The 21016-nt window shown below is 38.4% G+C and overlaps 1 protein-coding gene across 7 annotated transcripts; it reads right to left on the bottom strand.

Annotated features, from left to right (window-relative positions):
• Positions 1-212: 212 nt before the first annotated feature.
• Positions 213-21016, bottom strand: myrf (myelin regulatory factor). Of its 7 annotated transcripts, none has more exons than XM_020704010.2 (28): positions 20561-21016; positions 20184-20459; positions 11107-11197; positions 10703-10981; positions 10166-10227; positions 9507-9729; positions 9308-9387; positions 9026-9140; positions 8209-8422; positions 7710-7786; positions 6770-6880; positions 6571-6676; positions 5643-5843; positions 5166-5274; positions 4870-4979; positions 4638-4798; positions 4478-4550; positions 4324-4406; positions 4156-4224; positions 3977-4060; positions 3741-3808; positions 3565-3642; positions 3256-3486; positions 3015-3108; positions 2756-2818; positions 2255-2360; positions 2050-2124; positions 213-1935 (listed from the first exon to the last, which is right to left on the bottom strand). In XM_020704010.2, the coding sequence occupies exons 1-28, from the start codon at positions 20676-20678 to the stop codon at positions 1855-1857; spliced, it is 3438 nt and encodes a 1145-aa protein (XP_020559669.2). In that variant the 5' UTR covers positions 20679-21016; the 3' UTR covers positions 213-1854. The 7 variants fall into 7 exon arrangements, with proteins under 7 accessions (XP_020559669.2, XP_020559666.2, XP_020559667.2 ...); XM_020704007.2 differs by having other exon boundaries at positions 9287-9387; positions 20561-21010; XM_020704008.2 differs by having other exon boundaries at positions 6586-6676; positions 9287-9387; positions 20561-21005.

Genomic DNA, 21016 nt, shown 5'->3' with positions numbered 1-21016 from the left:
AAAAATAAAAAATAATTTATATTAGGTCAAAAACACACTCTATATGAAACGTAGTATAGATTTTAGGTCAGCTCTTTACTTGTTTGTTGCCTGATAAGATGTGTCAGGGTTAAGAACTGAAAAAGATCTTGGAAAAACTCTCGACTGCCATCCAGTGGACTGTAGGAACACTTTCTCAAAACTACACTATAGTAAAGCACATCTAAACCATCCAGTAACCAATTTATTTACTGCATGCAATTACAGTTTTACAGCATTTTTTAAAACCATAATGCCATTGGGAAGTCATATTAATCCAGACAGTAAATTTAAGCATTGTTTATTTTCTCATAGTGCTAAAATTACAGATGGGTATTTACGTGTGCCCAAGTTTACCAATAACTGCTCAGCTTTTAAAAAGATAATAGTTAATATATTACTGATGCATTAAAAACATACTGAAGACAAAACAACAAAACCATCAAACAGAAAGAATAAATGGTAATAGTGAAATAAAGCAGTACAGTTACACAAAATGCAGTTGGTCTACCTGAAACCAGTCTGACACTCTGGAGACAGGGGGAAAAGAGCAGTTCATATATTCAGTGCAAAAAAGTGCTACAGTGGTTTCAATATGACAGCTGGTGCATTATAAATTAGCTAATATTGTACAAATGACCAACAAATGTATTGTGAAAATATTGTACACAGTTATCACATCATAAAATCTGAGATCTTTGTCTAATGGCTGTTTTTCCTATTAATAGTTGACGTTACATTGAAGTTACAGTGTTGTTTGGATTTTGGACTACAGAACCATACAGATTTATTAGCAAATAAAGCATGCTGTCTGTTTTAAAAACTAATTCTTTGAAATAGAAAAAGGCCATTTAGAAAGCAAACATTACATATATCAGCTCTATCAAACAAGCTGTCATTGCATAGTCTTAGTTGAATAGAAACATTTGAAAACACAATATATCTGGTGTGAATTTTTTCATAATGATCACTGCCTTTCTGAGCAAATCAGTTTCTTTTTGCTCTATGATCCAGAAATAAAAAAGCAAATCAAGCTGTGATGTATTAGTTTAGAGAAAGGATTGGGAATGCACCTCAATTGATTTTTGTCATTTATTGCTGTACCAGCATTGCCTAGTTAAGGAAATACAGTGTAAGCTATTCCAGTGTTTTGTGAAATATTGTCAGTGTTGGACTTTATTGTATTTTCACTGTAAGATAATGAGAGCTGCATCTACATCATAATGCCATGTGTTTGCTGAATTATTTTGAACAAACAGTCCTCCAGGGGTTTTTCCAAATATTACTTGACGGGTGGGTTTTAAATTTACAGCATGCAACTTTGATTCATGAGCATCACATATGAGTCTGCAATTAGTTTGACAGCCAATTACATCAAATGCAGAACATGCAAACAGTGGACACAAAGCCTCAAAGGGAACTTGCCAGTGTGCACTACTGAGGTATGTTTATACTGCGAGGCGTTTAGGAGAATTCAATGATGTCCCCTTCAGTGTTTAAAATTACTGAAATATGTTTTTGTAGATGCTGGTTTCAATGCACACACACCTCATCATAATAATGGCATTTAAAGCTGCTGAAAAGGTAATTATGGCTAAAGATAAGACTGGAAGACACAATGATCAGTAATAAGGTCAATTATGTACATATGGGTTTTGTTTTTACAATTAAGCAGGGTCGTCTGAAATATCTTCAGAATTTAACCTCCAGTTGTCACAGGGAAAAGTAAACATATGGAGAGTATTACAGTGGATAAGTTCAATAACATCACAACATACAAATGGAAATTTATAGGAGAGATGTAAGGGAGCAGAATGAAGGCAGTGGTCCTCCTCCTCACATACAACTGTTCTGAATGACAAAATAGAAATCCAAGAGCGTTGATCTGTTTTCTTCAGTGGCACAACTTACTTCATTCTGTGAAGGAAAAATGAACAAAAAAAACAACAATTATGACAACTTGCAGAGCAACCAGGTAAAACTTGCAACATAAAGCAAAGGCCTCATCATTCATAGGTTTGATCTACTTACAGACAGAGATAAACGAAGGTGATATCTGACCACTTGGAAAGACAACACAGGCACCGACCACAGGTGATGAGTCCCCTTAAAGACAAGCAAGAAGACAAAAAATGAATTCTTTTAGGAATATCTGATATCTGAGAGGTTCTGTGGTGAAGAGGTAGATCAGAGAATTGCAGGTTCAGTCCCCATCTTGCCTAATAATGATAAATACCTTTGTTGATGGTCTCTGTGCAGCGTATAGCTCTGTTTCTGTGTGGTTGTGGCACAAACGTCCTTTGATGGTTCCACACTGTTTTGCCCAAACGCTACTTGTGAAGCTAAAAAAAAAAAAAAAAGAACTTTGTTGAACACATTACTTCTTGGTTGTCTTCCACAGATTTCTGCAAACTTTATGACAGGATTAGGAGTTTTTTGCAGTAAAAAATGTTCTGCAATTGTGGTGACAGTGGCTTCTTGATGATTTTTGTTACAAAATCCTTCTTGATTTGATTATTATGATTTCAATCTATCATTTCTGTAATTTCCAGTATTTTCCAGTATACTTAGTTGCTAATTAAAACTGCAATAAATCTGTCTAAAATCGGTTAAAGCAGATTTCATCTGCCTAACTACAACATATTTTTAAAGCCTTACAAAATATTTCAGAATCTTTTAAAAAGAAATAAACATGGACATTATTGATTTTTTTTGTGCAGTCATGTTTTGTACTCACGTCATATTCAAAGTAATGTGAGAGAAAGAGGAGTTTCTCAGTCCATCAAGAGAAATTGTGTAACTAGAGTCAAGATACAAAAAATGACATGTCAAAACATAATCATCAAAGAATTTATAACCAAAGAGTAAATGGTTTTTCTTTTTTTTCTTTTTTTTACAACTGTAAGAGCATCCTAGCATTGCAGCCAGAGGAAGCTGTGTCATCATGTTAATTCTTTCTCAATTAACTCAGGCCTGGTGTGGTTGTGGTTTCATACCTGCAGCTCTCTGCTGTTGTACAGCTTTGTGAGATTATTTCTGAGTTTGTTTCCACAATATGGACTCCAATAAGGGAGGGAGCACCCTTTCCTCCTTGAAAACATAAAAAAACAGTGAAATTAAAACTATACCATACTTTAAACAACATCTGAAGAATTCATTTTTTCTGCATAAGGTATAAGGTTTTGACATTTGACATAAGAAAAATGGACATTGATTGTGCTGTGTTTGTGAATTCACCCTTTTCAGTTAGGCTGCGTTGTCTTCGTGGCACAGGCTGCGGCCCCCCTGGCAGGCGGTTGGTGGACCCCACCCCATCCAGATCTGTGGAGACAGGCTTCTTGGACTTGCCCAAGTACATGGGTGTTGAGGTGTGACTCAAACGGTTTCTATTGTGAGCGTCCTTGTCCTTTTGCATGGACTTAGCCTTCCTATTAACAGTGCCTGGTGTGGGGTTGAGGCTGTTCAAACCTAAGAAACAAAGAAATGTGCACAGTTTGAACCAGAATTAAAAACAAAAACATATTTGCTCTTGTATATTTTTCTTACCTGTAGTAGATTGGTTATTACTTGGTGTTAAAGTGGTTGCTGATTGGTTGTTTAGAGCTGTGGTAGAACAGCAAGATGCTAAAACAAAAAAGGAAGAATAGGACTTTTATTCAATTATCATAATCAGATTGCATCATTGTGGTTCAAAATAACCATTGCAGACAAGTTTTCTTCACCTGGTGCAGGTGTGGGGGACAGGGGGCCATAGAGAGTCTTGTGGGAGGATCTCAGAGCCGCTCCTGACCTGAATCAATCAGAGGAGAAACCATCAGTGAGACACTTTTCTGCCTTCTGATGAACTTCAGTGTGCTTAACATAATGCTCAGGATCATAAAAGAGAAAAGTATTCATTTCCAGCAGACTTAAAGAGTTGACAGAAATAGGATAATTTGCTAGGAAGATGTGGTTATACCATGTGCAGACAGGAGAACAGAGATTTACAGAGGCAGTGAAGATGGGCATCCAAGAGATGTAGAAAACACAGGAAGACACATAGCTACAGAAAGCAGGGCAGATGTTAAAGACAGACATTACTGGAAAGGTGGAAATTGATCAACTTAGTATTGACTTAAGTCCTTACAAAAGTCATACCTGTCTTTCCCTGTGACGTCCCCTCTGTGATGGAGAGTGAGGATGTACAGGACAGACATTGAGATGACGCTGTGGATGCACAAAAAACTGATGCATCATGTCATCAGAGAGCTTGGATTTGGCAAATTTCAAGTTTTTTTTTTTAACTATGTCACCTGATCCTCATACCTGAAGGCCATGACGATGACCAGAGCCAAAATAGTGCCCTGCATGAACCTCTGACTGATGCAACCTGGATCTGAAGGCGAGCTCTGCATTAAACAGTAAACAATGAGCCCCATGTACATTATTTCTTAATTAAAACACCAATAACAGTACACACCTTGCTCCCAGGCTTGACTGTCTTCTTCTTGAGGGGGCCACTTCCAGTTCTGCTGAAATAACTTCCTGCTTGGCTTCACAGACAAAAGCAGCCAAAGTAACGCACTCGCTCGCTTGTCTTTGCCCAGAATTCTCTGCTGTTGCTGCACTTCATCGCTCACCTCACTGTGCCTCCGCTCACGGTGCTTTTCATGCTGTCCAGGCGACGAAGCTTGGCCAGTTTCCGACTCCACCTCTCCAGCTCATCGATACGGGTTTCCAGGTTATCTGTGAGCTTACAGAGCTCTTTGACAGCTCCAACATTCTCCATGAAGATGCGCTCCTTCAAAGATGAAGAAGGAATCAGAGTAGTTCTTTATGTGCAAGCACCGTGAGCACTGCACCCTCATTTACCTTATTGACAACTAAGAGGTTGGGAATAGTTTCTCCATTGGCACAAACCACATCTCCCCCCTCCTTTACTGCTTCTGGCAAGATTTGCTGAACCTCCTGGGCAATAACTCCTGCAGGGGAGACATTTTAGAAGTGAAAAAAGAATCAAACGACCAAATAAGCAAAAAAAAAAACAAAAAAAAAACGCTAACATTTATCTCATGAAATTGTTTAAAGAAGAAAAATAATGACATCAAACTTTAGAACGACAATGTTATCTTTAAAATTCACACAGTGGGTATTAATAAAGCCTTTACCAGTCTCTGCAGTGTTCTCTATGCCCACTGTGGCAGCAAACTCAGGCTTGTAGTGGTAATGGACAAGCCTCATCTGGGAAATGCGTTTTAAATTGTCTGTGGTGTCGACCTGTGAGAAGACAGAACAGCTGTGATGCCTGTGCAGAGTGCATGAAAACACGATGCAGGTTACCTTTATCAAAGTATGATCTGGAAAAGAATGCAAGAATTTTTGATGATGCTACACCTGAACATTCTAGTTACCTTTAGCAGGTTGGTCTAGTCAACATGATTTAAAAATATAAATATATACAAAAACTGACTGTTAAATATGACAGGTGATGAAACAACGCATGCTCATCTTTCAGCTGTTTTTAGAATCAGAGTTGCAAAAGTCAAACAACAACAAAAAAAGTTTTATTGCACAACCAGGAAGCAGTTCAGAGTGTGGATATCTGACAGCACAGTTCAGCCAAACACATCAACACACATCCTGACCTCCTGGACATTTTCTTTAGTCCTGATGTCAGACGGATGTACCAAGGAGCCCATGACCTTCACATTTCCATGGACAACAAGGGCCTCATCTGGGCGGTCATTGTTGATGCCCACTCTGCCGTGGTGGTACACCGAGTCGGGCAGTTGGCCTCGCTGCCACAGCACCTCGTTGTCACTTTCAAACTGGCCTGGATTGGATGCCTGTCTCAAAGAAACACAGAAGAAGATACACAGAGATTTAGATTATCAGACAATTTTTACAAAATCACACTTAATCAAATATAGCTTAGAATGAAGAAAAAAGCTTATTTCCTTTCTTGTCAAGAGTCTATGAGAAGATCTGTTTCGTCTTTTGATTAAAAAAAAGAGTTGTTAGGGGGCTGATTAGAAGATCATTTGTTTTCTTGGTTTTTTTCACTCACAATTGCTCGTTTTCTTTGTTGCCAGTCTGAGTTAATAAAACTGTATGACCACATTTTAGAATTACTGATCTTCTCGTTTGTCTTCTTGCAAAAAAGTAAACAGGCTTAAACATTTACATAAAAATGTGAAATAAGATGCAGTCCCCCGGAACCAAATCTGCTGAAAATGAGGAGGTATTTATGTGGCAGTCAAATCATTCACTTGAGTCTTCTCAGGAAGTTGTCCAACCAAATATAAGCTGTTATCACACACGTCATGCATTTTTGGTCATTACAGTACCATTGCTGTCCAGCAAAAACAAAGCATAACTCAGAATTTGAGGATTTAAGTGTCAATTTGAGAAGATTATATACACACATCTATAAATGTATATATAAATTTCACCCCAAAAGCTTAACATTATTTTTCTTGACTTGATCGCGATGCTTTAACTAAGCGATTGTCACAGGACAGCAACAGTTTGCTTTTTGTCACAGGATATGATTGTTGTAGGAAGGAAACAGACATGGCCAGACGTTACCCTGACGATGATCCTCTCAGATACATGGGCAGCCACAGTGTAGGTCTGACTATGGGACTGCGCGTGCAGTGCTACCACCAGCATGAAATACCTGCATGATAATTTGATGAGGTTAGCCCTGCGTAGTACAATAAATGTGATTTAAAACTTTTCACAAAAAAGAGTGTTTCTTTGCGTTTCTCACCTCTGATCGGGATTCGGTTTGCCTTTCTTTCTCATGTTATTTGCTGTGGTCTCACTAAAGTGGAGCCGCCCAACTGTGACTTTTGTTACCTGCTCTGGAGGCAAAGTGACTCTGGAAGAAACAAAGTCATTTGTGTATGATAAAAAGTTTCTCCTGCCATTCATGCATTATTTAAAGTATCTCTCCAATCATTTTTGAGCTCTTGTAAAATCATTCCTGGTGATCTTTAAATTATGCCAAAATGTAAAAATCTGTGTCATCTACTAGGACATGCAGAGCAGCAGTAGTTCATCAGAAATTCTTCTCAGAGTTGTGTGACAGTTGGCAAGGTGTAAACCTGCCCACATTTCCCATCATCCCTTTGTTTACATCCTCTCCAGTTAGATAACGAGCAATATTTGAGCTATCCAATCGTATAGTTTTCAAATCAGATGGCAGCTCGGACGAGGAAAACAAAGTCGTAAATAAATCTAGTGGGTGTATCGGAATGGAGCGGAGCAGGGAGATTGTGGCTTTGCTCATTGTTGCACCTCTACAAGCTTTTTCTAACGACAATTTTTCGTCTGCTCCTAATTCACAATGATTTGAATTTAGAAATACTCAGAAAGGCAGCTTTAAGCTTAAATTTCTGTAACCCTTGTGCTATCCTAGACACTTTAACATTGGGAGTTGGGTCATCTAGACCCACCAGACAGGAACCTTTTTTCCTCAATGATTTGTGATCTTCTCTGGTGTCCATATGGATTACTTGAAATCTTTCCACCTTTATCCACCTTTGTCATGGTAGGAATAACACTTCAATGTAAGGGTGGGGTCAGCTAAGATAGCACAAGGGTTAAATATGTCCTCCATCGTGAGAAAATGCTACAAGAACATGCTGAAAACACCAAAACCACGTTTTTTATTGGAGTGGGTCCACATGGAAGGAGTCAAAACTCACAGCACTGGTTTGAAGGGCCTCTTGCTGCGGTCAGACTGAGACTGCTCCACACTTATTGTCTGATTCATTGCTTCCACCTGAAGATAAAAATAAAAATAGTTCATTAAATAATCAGAGAGTAATTATAGTCATTGGAATTTCATTACATCAGCTATGATTATGATAGGTTAATGAAGATACTTCTGCAAGTCTGCAGAACCCAAGAAAAATAAAGCTGTTGAAGCCTTTACATATAGATTTTACTCTGCCATGCAGCAAAAGGTTACTAGTTATTAGTTTCAAAAATTGTTTTGAAATTCTTTGGAATTGTTGTGGAAGAGAAATAAATTTTTAAAAAATCAAAATGTTTGCAGCCAACAACAGATTGTGGATCTTTCTTAGATCTTGGACAAGCTTTGTCACATATTGATTGTGTGGATTTAAACAGTGTAGCTTTATAGATGTTCACTTGTGCAAAATTATGAACGTTTTTATGGAGAACAATGCATTCTGAGTCCACCTTGTGTCCTTTCTTCACCTTTACTCCATTGAGTTTGAGGTAGAAGCAATCAATGGGCTGCAGGCCTTCATTCGTCTTGACATACTTGGGATCTCCCAGCATTCCGACGTACACAGTAACCTGGAAATGGTTTTTCTTCTGGCAAACAAAGGCATCATCAGCCAGGGAGAAGTTGAAGCCTTTGTCGGCATCTACGCGGTACGTTGGCATCGGACTAAACACAGGGAATAAAATTATAGCATAAATGAGAATATGATTCTACATGTTGCCCGAAGTATTTCTAAAGACAAAGAAATATTTGCTTCTGCAGCTGAGGGTTATGAAACATTAGGGTAAACTAATGTTATCTTAAGAACAATGAAGAGAATTTGATCTTTTAGAATACTTGGAAACTCTGGAGAGGCGTTTAAGCCCTCAGATTGTCAGTTTGACCCTCACAATTGAAGAAATTGTCATCTTGACTGAGGTGCGGTGTGCCCACAGTTGAGTTGGTGAACCAGGTGGTTTTGATAACATATCTGAAAGGTCTAGTGAGTTCATTTTAACCTTACTCCCTATCTATTTTGGCACGAGAAGGTGCGCTTTAATTTTTTTTGCTTTAAACCCTCTTCGTGTTGCCTCTCGAGGTCGAAACCCTGCGCTGCGTCACTCCCCCGCACAGTTCACTGCTGAGGAATTTGGAGACCTCTGCTAGCCAGCTATTCGTTTTTCACTCCCGCTGTTATCCTCTGTTGAATTCAACCAATTAAAACTCCTAATAGTTGCATGTCTTTGGAATGCTTTCAGCTCCCATACACACATTTGTCATTCTACCTACAGCTCTTTGCAGTTGGCGTCGTAAAGTGGTGTCCATTTGTTCTGCTGGTGGGGTTGCCATTTGATGCACTGATAGTTTGGGTCCAGGTAGGCGTTGTCCGCATCCTGCATCAACCCTAAAAATAGAGTTTCAAATGGCTACTATGAATATTGGATTACTCACAGGTAAAACTTGTTTCTAAAGTCTCTGTGTTAAGGGTTAGTGAGAGCAGGTGAGTGTGAAGTAGAGGGAGTGAGGAAGGGAAGAAAGATGCCTGCCTACCTGGTTCTTGCTTGATGATACCTGTGAGGATTTGGGAATTTAAGGTGCTGTTTGGAGAGTCAGAGTGCTTCCTCTTCTTCGCCTGGTGGACGGGGATGCCTCTAAGGGAGGAAATGAAAACATACAGTCAAAGACTGTATAGACTAGCCTGTGTAGACCTGTGTAGACCAGCCATCCTAAACAACACGTCTGCTCCATGTCGCATGTCTGCACGACTCACTCTTGCCCCTGAGGATGCTGCAGCAGCTGATGGAGCATCTGTGTCTGCTGCATGTCCCCGCTCCCGCTTGTGGCTGGTCCAATAGGGTACTGCGTTATGATGGGCTCAGGCTTCAGGTACATGTCCCGGTGCATGTTGGGATAGTGGCCGTGTGACGGCAGGGGTGGGGTGGGAGTCATGTGACACATGTTCTCTGGGGTCATGGTCCTGATCATATGATGATCTGAAACAAGGATCAAGCCACGTGATCACTTCCTGTCTTTGCTTGTTGCACCCTCCATCCTGTTCTAATTGATGAACAGTGCACTTCCACTAAATACCTCAATGGAGAAATGCATGGGGAGATAACATTATTTTACAACTTTTAAACACCATAAAACACAGGCATGTGATCGATAAGAAACAACTGATAAAAACACTCAGTTTAAATGTTACTGTCAGTCAATAAACGACAGAGTCCGGACACTTCTGGTGTTTTCTCTTATTGATTTGTCAATTGTTTCATTGTCTTTCTATTCCAGCCAATCCTGAAGAGGAAGGAGACAGACATTGACTTAAACTGTTAAGGTTCGGCTCCTTATTTGCAAGTCTAAGTTGCTTGAACTGAGTCCGGAATTGTCTGGTTTCTCCTTTTTAATATCAGAGGCGATGTCACTCACCATTCACCTGCTGAGGGGAGTATGGCTCTGAGCTTGAGTCTGGTGGAGATTCAGGTAATGTCCTGAAAAAACAAAAACAACAAGGAAACAGTGGATGTTACTGTCACAAACGAAGTGAGGCGTTTTCAGTCATCGGTGACTTGGTAATGCTGGCGTGCTGAAACCGTCTGTCATGCAGGAGACCCCCTTGATTCCTAAACCTCCATCATGTTTCGATGAGTACTGCTGGTTGGGATCACAGCAGCGCAGTTCTTCTCTGAGTCCGAACTTTTTTTTTTTTCAGGATGCAATTTGACTCTCTTGGACTGTTATCAGTCACCCTCCCCCTCTTGACCAGCGCAGGCTACATTTGAACAACTGAGCCTTTAAAAGGCACTGACCTCCAGCGGATCTGAAGAAAGGTGTCGGTTTTACATTGCCCGCTTAAAACGTTCTAAATCCCGTGCAGCAAGGGATAACTTTGCGTGTTTTAAAGAGAGTTAAGAGTCAAGTACCGCTCTCCCACACATGTGCTTGCTTGTTGATGGTTGTTCTCACCCTGGAGCGTAGTGGCCCCTGTGCTCAGGCTTGACGAGTGCCTGTTGCTGATGCTGCTGGTGTGGTTGCTGCTGTCCCAGGCAGGGGTAGTTATGTCGGAGCCCTAGGGAGGGAACCTGAGGGTAGGTGCTCTGACAGCTTGGGGGCCCGAGTGAAGGAACTCCTTGGCGAAGCGGAACAGGGGGACTCACACTACACCCCAACCCTCCAGAGGAGGAAACTCCCGCCTGAGGAGATGAGTAATTTGGTCCTGGGGTGCTGTGGACCTCAGAGAAACAGCTGTAGGGGGGGTAAAAAGGGATTAGCCTTATCAGGAAAAACAAATTCCTTTGTAACGACATGATCTGGTTGGGTTGGCGCATGTTGTTTTGACGTTGCTAGGCAGGTTTGGAGTCCCAACTCACATGTCAGCGCTATCGTCCTCCTTGCTGATGTACTCTTCCAGGATACTGGTGTCAATGTTGGCAGGCTCCAGAGAACTGGTAATATCATGACCTGTGGGGAAGGAAGGGTCAGGAACAAGGGGAATGGCGGGTGCAGGGGGATCGGGGTGGGGGAGAATGAAGAGCATCTGGGGATTAGCTCAAGGAATCTTTCAGCAGCTCAGTGCCACAGCAGCCCTGGTTTCAACAACCAGAGCTCCGCTGTTGTAATTGTAATTCCCTGGAGGAATTCTCTGAAAACACGTTACTGTTTGAGATAACAGAATATTAATCGACTCCATGACCTTATCTTTTGTTGAACACTCAGGACTATTTAAAGCGAGAAATTGTAATTTTCAAAAAGACATTAGAAGATTAATCTTCAGGAGGTGGATGTGATCACCTGATGATTCAGTGTCTACACATACAAACTGGAAAAAGATTCTTATTTTTTTCCTAAGATGGCTGCAGCTGCATCTTCTCCTTTCAGGAAAAATATTTGTAAAAAGATAAAAAATGAGTGATTTTTCTTAGTCATTTTTTCATTCCTTTAAAGCAATTAGTGTTTACTTTCATGAAGGAGAAAAAAGGTTTCCTTCACTGTTTTTGGCACCATTTAGCTACAAATACATTTATAAGCGAAAAATCTTTTCCTCCACATTTTTTTAAAAACCCCAGGGTCATTTTCAGCCCTTTGATTGACAAAGCCTCCCAAATCCTGAACACATGACCTCACCTAATCATTAAAACAAAGGCATGTAGAGTAAACGCATTTTTACACACTTATTTATGACGCAGCACGTCACCCCACCACATGGATATGTTTCATAAGAAATGTATATTTTTGCCAAACCCGCCATTGTTTTTTCTAAACAGCAGGTTGTGGAAACAAATTTCTTATAAACGAGGATTGGACTGATGGGCAGGACCTCAGAGGTATAAGGACCCCGTATGGGTTGGCATATAACCTCCTTTTTTTCTCTTTTTTCCTCAAACACACTTGCTCACTCTTCCTCTAACAGATTAAGCACCTACTCAGTTGGGAATGTAAAGAATTTTTTTTTTTTTTTTGCAAGCGTCAGGAAAGTCTCAGATTTTCCATTTGTCAAACCATTTACTGAGACTGTTGTAAGAGATGAAAAAAATATATATTTTAGATCGATGGAGGTCGTACCTTTCTTTCAATGGTTTCCCACAATGTGGGACACATAAACTATTTTTTATCCTTAAGTCTTTTAAATGTTTTGTGTCCCACATTGTGGCAAATGGACCTTGAGTCTGTAATAAAGCTTATTATTATTAATTAAACTTATAAACAATAAGCGCTTGTCACACCCCAGCTGTCAATTGATTTCATGCAGCTGTAACCCAAACTCTGAACTCTGTTACACTTCAAAAATATAGAAAAACACATGCTTTTTTTGTAATTCTATTCTATTCTGTTTTTAAATGTAATTTTAGTCCTACATTGTGTCCTTATTTACACATAAAAAAACAGTTAATTTCCCACTTGTATGGATTAAGCCAGACTTTTGCGTTTGCCTATCTGACCACTCTCATCATAGATAGATAGATAGGACGGATGGCAACAGAACTCTTAAGAAGATATTTACATTTAAAATTCTCAAAAATTAGAACTAATGTTACAGTTTTGCCTGTGCAATAATTTTATTTATGGAAACAAAATCTTTAATTTAAGTCTAGTAGAGGATTTAAGAGCTAAAAATCAAAATAAAAAGACTTGTGTTTAGTCCAAAATAGCAGTTTCATCACAGAAAACTGGTCAGTTTCTTTCAAAGATGAATATTGTTGGATTTCGAATTTTTACAAAGTTACCACTATTTATACACTGTAATATGCCAGGATGCTAATTAAAAAAAAGTGATGTACAGATATTTTTTTCCCTTTTAAGTTTGGTTTTACAAAAACACTGACCAACACTTGGCCAGTAAAAACATATTCTTGTAACTTTCAAGCTTCAACCCCTTAAAGCTGCTCGTCTCCAACCAATTAAATAAGATTTATTTTTTAGCTTTGTCAATTCCTCACTTTTAATTTATGTCTAAACCTGCCTTTCTTTACATCTGGTTAATATTTCTTGATGCATGCCAGTGGTAAACTTAAAAAAAGCAGGAGGGTTTCCTTTAAATAAGATCCAGATGTGCACCCAACTCATAGAAGCAGTAAATCTGAGCTGGCAGTCCTGATAACAAAAAAATTGAGAGATATGGGGAAAGGTACTGGAAGACAGATGGACTCTGAGGAGAGCTGAGGCAAAAGAAGTGCCAAATAAAGTTTGACATTCAGCGTCAGAGGGAAAAAAAGAAAAAAAGCGAAGGGAGAATGCAGGTGGAGAAAGAATTAATCCAAAATGGAGTGTCGAAAATTGTCTTTTTGGCCCCAGAAAGGAGTCTGACATGCTGAAAGTAAAAGTTGGCATTAGATCAAGTCAAAACTTTGGTCTTCTAATGTAAAACACAAGTAAACTTTCCCTAATTTTAAAACTTCTATTTTGATATCAATATACTCTAATATTTCTCTTTTCCTATTTTTAAACATTGTAGATGTAAATGTTGTGTTTAAAGAAATTATGAAACTATTTTAATATGCAGATCTTTGAAAGAAGAACCATTTTCTTAAATATGTCCTGCACTCAAAAAACGTTCACTTTGAATGAACATAAAAAAATTATGGAAAGGATTTCCACATGATTAGATTGCGTTACTTGAACAAAAATGAATCATGTTGGTCCTACTTAATTTATTTAGGTTGGCTCAACTTAATGAATTTAGGTTGGGTCAACTTAATGTATTTAGGTTCAAACTAATAAATTTAAGTTGATTCAATTTAAATAGAGCAGTTGCACCCAACTTTAAATTGATATTGTTGCTCACTCTAAAAAGAAAAAAGTTGATCCAATTTAATTGAATCACTTCAATTGGTCACACCTAAGTAAATTAAGTTTATTTAACTTGAATTTCTATTTATTTCTATAATTGTATTTATTCATCTATAATTGATATGTTGTTCCAAAGTTACAACCAATGGGTCTTCTAATTTTCACATCAAAGACATGAATTACCCAGCAAAGTCCCACATCACAAGACAGGAGCTCAATTCCCGCGAACTCTGTGTTAAGTATTGGAACATTAACATTTTACCACACAAGGGGGTTGGTCTTCATCCTCTACCAAACTTTAACTCATGGTGCAAAAAAAAATAAACATAACAGTTTAAATCACTAGTTAAAACAGAGTAAAACAGCTAGACAATAAAACCCGTGGACAAAAACTCACACTTAGACCCCAATCTGCCCAGATAGACAAAGAAAATGGTATCCCACAATTCCTTGCGATTACTAATGCATCCAATTTAATGGTATCATGTTGGATCAACATGATGGAAATTAGTAACTTTTAAATAGATTCTTTTTATGTACAATCGACATGATTCATTCATGTAAGATTTACAAACATAAAATTTTCTGGTTGAAATGACAAGTTACTTTTTCGTTAACTTAATTGGCTGGTAATTTCCTTTTTTTGAGTGTGAAAAGATTGTCTTTCTTAAGGGAGAATGCTGAAAGGTTTTAGAATCATTCGACTTTGTTCTTTTTGTTGTGTCAAAATCATTGCTTGTTATCAGTGCTTGAGTTTCTGCTCTTTAATTTTCCATGTTTCTGTTTTAACTAAGTAAATAATCATCTGTGCGAGGCTGTGCATGTACAAAGAGTTTATTACTTTTCCTTTAAACCAGAACCCAGTGGTCATTTTAAAATGATTGGCACACCTTTAAAATGTTGCAAATGAAAAAAGAAAGATCCACCACTACAATTCTAGTTTAATTTTGTTTAAAGTTTGAGTTATAAAAAAGTGACTTAATTCTTTATGGATGAATGAAAGCATCCATTAAAGAAAAATATATGATAACTTGTCATATACATTTTTTTTATATTTTGACATATTTAAACAAATACAATCATTTATTGAGGTATTTAAATTATTTTGTTGTGGGTCGAGAGTGTTTGGTTTACCTTATGTTTCCATACAGCTGTGAGTTAACTGATTGTGAATTGCTGCATTAAATTGTACACTTTGAATCTTTGCTTCTAAAAAAACAAAAACATAACATTGTGAAAGAAATTTTATTCTATTTGTATCAATTAGATGAACATAAAGAACCACTTCACTTTTTGGTGTTTTTAACGTGTTCTTGTGGCATTTTTCTCCTGATGGAGGACATATATACAGAACATTAACCTTAAAGTTGCATTTCTGAATATTTCCTTTTTTTTTAAATCGTTGGGAATCAGGAGCAGACGATGGAAACAGTTTGTATTTGTGACGCAGAAGCTGCAATCACCCCTTTACCAGGCTGACAGGAGCAAACTAATGCTCCAGTTCTAATCCTTTAGATTGATCAAAAAAAAACCTTCACAGCAGTTTACAAGAAGAATTTCCCCCTGCACTGGCAAAAAATAATTTTATTTAACACAGTAATAAACTGAAACCATAAATAAAATTGAAATGGAGAACAATTTAGAAAGGATATGTCATATTCCAAGACAAAAAAAGTGTTTAAATTCAAACTAAAAAAAACATATTTGGAGACATCTAATTAAGAAGATGATCAATATATGTATATATGTATTTTCCATGTTCTAACTGGGATCATAACTCTATGGTCCATTAAAGTGTTTATAGGTGTGGTAAAGTAGTGAAATAAAACTCCTGTAACTTCCAATCCCTGATTCGTCTTAATGTGCTGTGAAGTGAATGTGTACATTTCCCTGTCTTCTATGTTGTTCTGTGTCCAGCTGTGTTCAGGGAGGAACAGTGACATGATTGTCAGTTCACATTCGATACAGACTAGCCTTTTGAGAGATTAGGAGCAGAGAGGGGAGTGTGTGTGTTTCTGTGTGCGGACATACGCGTGCCTATGTGTAAATGCACTTGTTTGTTGGTGTATGTACGAACGCGCGTGTGTTATGCCACTGTCCTAATAGCTTGGTTGTAAAATACAGAGGGCCGAATGTGTAAGGGACCATTAAACACGATTTGTCTGATGACAGTCTGGAAAAGTAAAGCTGTCGATCTTAAAGTTAAGCTGTAAATTGTATCAATTACATTTTTACACACCAAAAAATCCACACATTTATAATCCTCATTTTGTTTGCCTCAAAATCTGGAATTTTATTTTTTACAATACCAGTCCAAAAGTGAAAGTTTTTCTCACTAAAACTCTCTAAAAGCTATTATTTTATTTTACTCTAAGTGACATTCCAAAGCACTTATATGATAATACTAATAATTAACACATTCAAACCAAGCAAACGAAAAAGACCAAAGTCCATTTGTCCATTTGACCAACATCCAGAATGTCAAGTAAGCTTAAGTCAACTGTGCTGATGCTATAAACAGCTCCAAAAAATGACATGTACACACCTACATTATTACTTATTAATCGTTAGGAAAGATGGCATTTTTTTAATTGAAAGTAACCTTGTTATCAACAGGTCTGCCTTCCCTCTGCTTCTCTTTTTAGAAAAAGGTTTAATTTTACCGGCTCCTCATCTTACTTTACAATGTAATACCTTTAAAAATCACCTGCTTGAATCTTTGCAAACCCATGAATAATTATATATATTATGTATTGTACAACAATCAAAATAGGGAGGAGAAAATCTGTTGCATCCCTACAGTGATAAATTCAAGACGATTGGTAAAATAGAATTACATCACAATTAGCGTTGATTAGTAGAACTAAGAGAATTTTATTGGATGGAAGCTAGGACATTAAAATGGACAGAGCAGCACAAAGTACCTGCACGCAGCCAAAGCATGATGAAGCTCTTGAGATGACAACACCTGAAGCAGAAGACGAAGAGGAACAATTCCTGTCTATTTCTCACATCTTTCCTCACGCAGGCTGAAAGACTTTGTTGTGCCGACCTGGGAACTACAGATCTGAAAACAAATGTGTGTGTGTGTGTGTGTGTGAGACAGAGGGTTATAGTGTGTGCATTCCTATGTGCTAAAGATATTGTGTGAGCTTTTTTTTTTTTTTAATGAGGATTATTCCCCCAGTCATGGGAAAGGGCTGTACCAGTCTACCTCACACAGCCCTTGTCGCACACAAGCACTGGTCTCACCGGTGGACCTGCTCATAGAGATTACAGGAGAACGGAGGCTGGGGCTGGTGTGGGGAGAGGTACACAGAGTATAAGGTCGCCTGAAGCGCAGAAATAGATGTAAAAAAACAAAAGACGGAGAGGAGTAAGATGATGAAGAACGTTTTTATGGTGTTTGTTTAAAAAAAACCTCACTTTACGTCTAACACCTGCTTTTATTTTTAATATCATTAATCACAAGAGATACATCTGTCATTACAACATTCTCAGCTTCTATGAGTTTTGCAATCACTTTTCAAAGGATTGCACAACAATGCACAAGAAAAAGTGAATCAGTCCGTTGAAGTCAAGTTTCCCACAATCAGCAGTGAGAATGACTCTGTTGGCAGTGAGGAGTTAAGGTAGAACAATGCTTATTAGTTTACCATGTTAAGCCTGGGTGCTCAAAAACAAAGCGGTCCTCTAATGGCAACTTTTTGCATAACCCATAAATCAAAGCAGCCAGTAAAACGTTGCTTGTTTAACTCTGGTTTTCCATCTCAAAAACCAACAGATTTTAAAGACTCACTGCTGAAAATTGTGTTTTTAAAAATGTTCTTGTGGCATTTTTCTCACGATGGAAGGAAAATTAAGCTTAAACTAGTGTTTTGACTATTTCTTTATCTATATCATTGTGAATCAGGAGCAGACCAAAACATGAAAAAGCCTGTGGCACGGACAAAGGTGCTACAATTTGCAGGCCACATGCTCTCTGCTTCACTCCATTCTGATGCATCCACTTGCAGAAGTCTAGATTCACGTACGTCTTCATTGTCCTCATACGAGCTGGTATCTGGCTCAAAACTGTACGGCTGGAAAGCTCCGATATTGCTTGTCATTTCTGTTGCACTGGTAATGTTAGCTTGGGGTTGTGAGGGGCTATAAGCAAGTGGAAGAGCGTGTAAACAGATGAACAGTGGGAAATGGAGGTGGGCTTACTCCATGCCAACAGTTCTGCCAACAACTCAGACGTGAATGTCTAAAGAACACCTGCTGCCCTGCTGACACTGTGTCCTGGAAAAGGAAACAGGTTTATTGATTTTAGCTAAAAACAACATAATCATATCCAAACAACCAACGGGAACACTTTTACAATAGAAAGATGATTGGAGTGGGACTTTAAACACTAGGAGACAATTAGCTGGATGGTGGATGTTGGAACTTGGATGATCATCATCATCTCAGTGTTTATAATGTGCATCAAAATAATTTAAATACCATCAATTTAAATTATGGAGCCCAGAGGTGTAATCCCGCTGTTGGGCAGATGTTGAATTAATATTCTCTTCACTTTTTCGATTATAACTGATAAACAGCTTTAACTTTCTAGATGGCCCATTTACTGTCCCTATTTTCTTTCAGCACCTTTGCCACAACTACAGTCAGAGAATCCACCTTTACAAAGGAAGTCTGGCTCTTAGAAGGGAAAAGTGCAATGCTTTTCGCTTCCACGCTCACATCAACATGAGATCAATCCGTCTTTTCGCTTAAAGCCCTTGGCGTTTCTGCGAGTGTCTGTTTTGGCATCTAAGTGAGTCAGAGAGGAGAAGGTCAAGTTTTGGGGGGGGTTGGTGGTTCCCCTTCTCTCAGCGCTGCGGGCTCTCCCCACCCTGCGTCTGCACTATCTCACCTCCTCACCCTGTCTGCTCACTGTCACTCTAATGGAGCCGGAGTGAGAGGCCAAAGACCTGAGCAGAAATGCCAGCCTAACCTCATTGTGTTTTAACAGCTACCATGGCTATGTCAGGAATGTACATTAATGCAAATGTTCACATATTTCACTTCTGCCATTAAAACAAAGTTAAGCAAGGCTAAAATCCTTTGTGATGATACATGTGCTAGTTTAAGGGTCAAGAAGAACAGGCACTTCTTTATCTGATTATTGATTATAGAAGATGTAAAGGATTATCCTTTTAGCTCCTTTTTCCAAAAGAGAGTTAATCTTATGAAGAAATAAATAACTTATAGGGACAAATGTTCAACCAAAGTTAATATTAACAAACAAGAAAGATAACGTAAAAAAGAATACAACGGAGAACCTAATGTGTACAAGCTGACATTTTTGTCCCAGTGAGAGTGGCTGAAATAAAGCCAAAGTGAGATGTAGTCTCTTACTCCCTAAAGCAAGAATGTAAACACTCTAAATTCCTGTCAGAATGGCAAAAAACCTTTGACAGTCATGGATGGCTGTGTATATTTAAGTCAGCACTTAGTGTATACTATAATAAAGTGCTAATCTCCCTCAAAGATTACTGTTCTGGAGTGTGTCTTTCATTTGCACCTGACTTTAACCACTTGTTTACTCAAAAGTCTAATTGTTAAATTTATAATCAGATACGCACACATGATGTGACTTTTTTGTGGAGCTTCATTCACACGTCCTGGATTTTATTGAAGAAATACTAGATAAAAAAAAAACTTCTAGAACTCAAAATATGAAGATAAACGTAACATAATTGCAGGAGAACATGGCTCACAAAGTCCACTTGCAAAACACACCATTTATCTTGACTTGAATTCCTACACCCTTTCAGTCCCACCCTCCTCCACCACTTTTTCTGAGGATTCCCACTCCAACTAGATCTGCTACCCATCACCAGCACTTTTGCGCCCTGCTCTAGCTAACCTTTCAGAATTCCTGTCGTTTTAGTTTTTTAGGCTGAGGGGGAAAGAACATCAGCAAAGAATACAGATGTCAAGGGGGAAAAAAACACTGCATGGGAAGAAACATCATCATCAGCCTGTATTAATTATTCTGTACATCCAAAAAGCAGGTAAGAGACAAATGTTCAAAGTAAAAACCCAACTTATGGTTCCATTATAAACCTTTTCTCCTCACACAAGTCCTGAGTCAAAGTGTTAAATGTGACATAAAGATTGGCTCTCTTACCTTCAAAAAACCTCTGTAACGCTTCTGTTTCATCTACCACGTCCATCCTAGCGGGTCCCACATAAAACCTCCATCCATGAAAGTCTCCCCTTGTCCGAACGAAATCAATTCGGATGGGGGAAACGTTCACATGTACATCTATTAATCCAGATTGTATCGATTTTTCTTGTCTTTCCTTCTTTTCAATCCAAAGATGTCCTTTTCTTCCTCTCTTCTTCAACAAGTCCTTATGTTTTGTGCTCAAGTCTCTGTAAAATTGTACTGAAGTTACACGAACTAGGAAAAAGAAAATAATTTAACTGCTACTTTTTCGATACCGTGAAACTTTCCATATTAACAAAGTTTTTTGAAAAATTAAAGCGCAACTTTAAACTCACTCCATCTGTAGTTTTCTTTTCGCAAAACGTATCTTGAAAGTAAAATAGGTTTTCCCCAAAAACGAAAAAAAAAAAATCGACGCGTAAAAGTAGAGAAGCGTGTGCGTAAATCGCGCATAATGTGGATTCCGGGAGTCTGTTGAGTCGATTCTCTCTCTCTGCCTCTCCCTCCCAGACAGACAGACAGGCAGGATGTGAGTCGGAGGAGAGCAGCTGAGGCAGGTGAGGGATGTGCGCCAGGCGGCTGCGCTGATCCACAACATCCCCAGACACATCCCCGGATAAAAAGCTGTAAAAAAAAAAAAAAAGAGTTAGGGAAATATATTATAAAGGTGCCCAACGCACTTATACTGACGACATGTAATTAGGATTTACATTTTATTACTATGCTAATCATCGCGTATCCTGTCTAAAACTGGGAAGCTTTTATTTATTTTTTTGAATGTTTTATTTAAA

The sequence above is a fragment of the Oryzias latipes genome, chromosome 6, assembly GCF_002234675.1.
Source record: "Oryzias latipes chromosome 6, ASM223467v1".
NCBI classification, from domain to species: Eukaryota; Metazoa; Chordata; class Actinopteri; order Beloniformes; family Adrianichthyidae; genus Oryzias; species Oryzias latipes.
The sequence above is the reverse complement of the archived record's forward strand: the minus strand, read 5'-3'. Positions and strand labels throughout refer to the sequence as shown.

Excerpts from the sequence above, each read along its gene's own strand:
- myrf (XM_020704007.2), bottom strand. The coding sequence starts at position 20,678 with ATGCGCGATTTACGCACACGCTTCTCTACTTTTACGCGTCGATTTTTT. Across the intron at positions 10,982-11,106 it reads GAGGACGATAGCGCTGACAT|CTGTTTCTCTGAGGTCCACA; the intron begins GTGAGTTGGGAC and ends CCCCCCCTACAG. Across the intron at positions 10,228-10,702 it reads AGGGGCCACTACGCTCCAGG|GACATTACCTGAATCTCCAC; the intron begins GTGAGAACAACC and ends TTGTTTTTTCAG.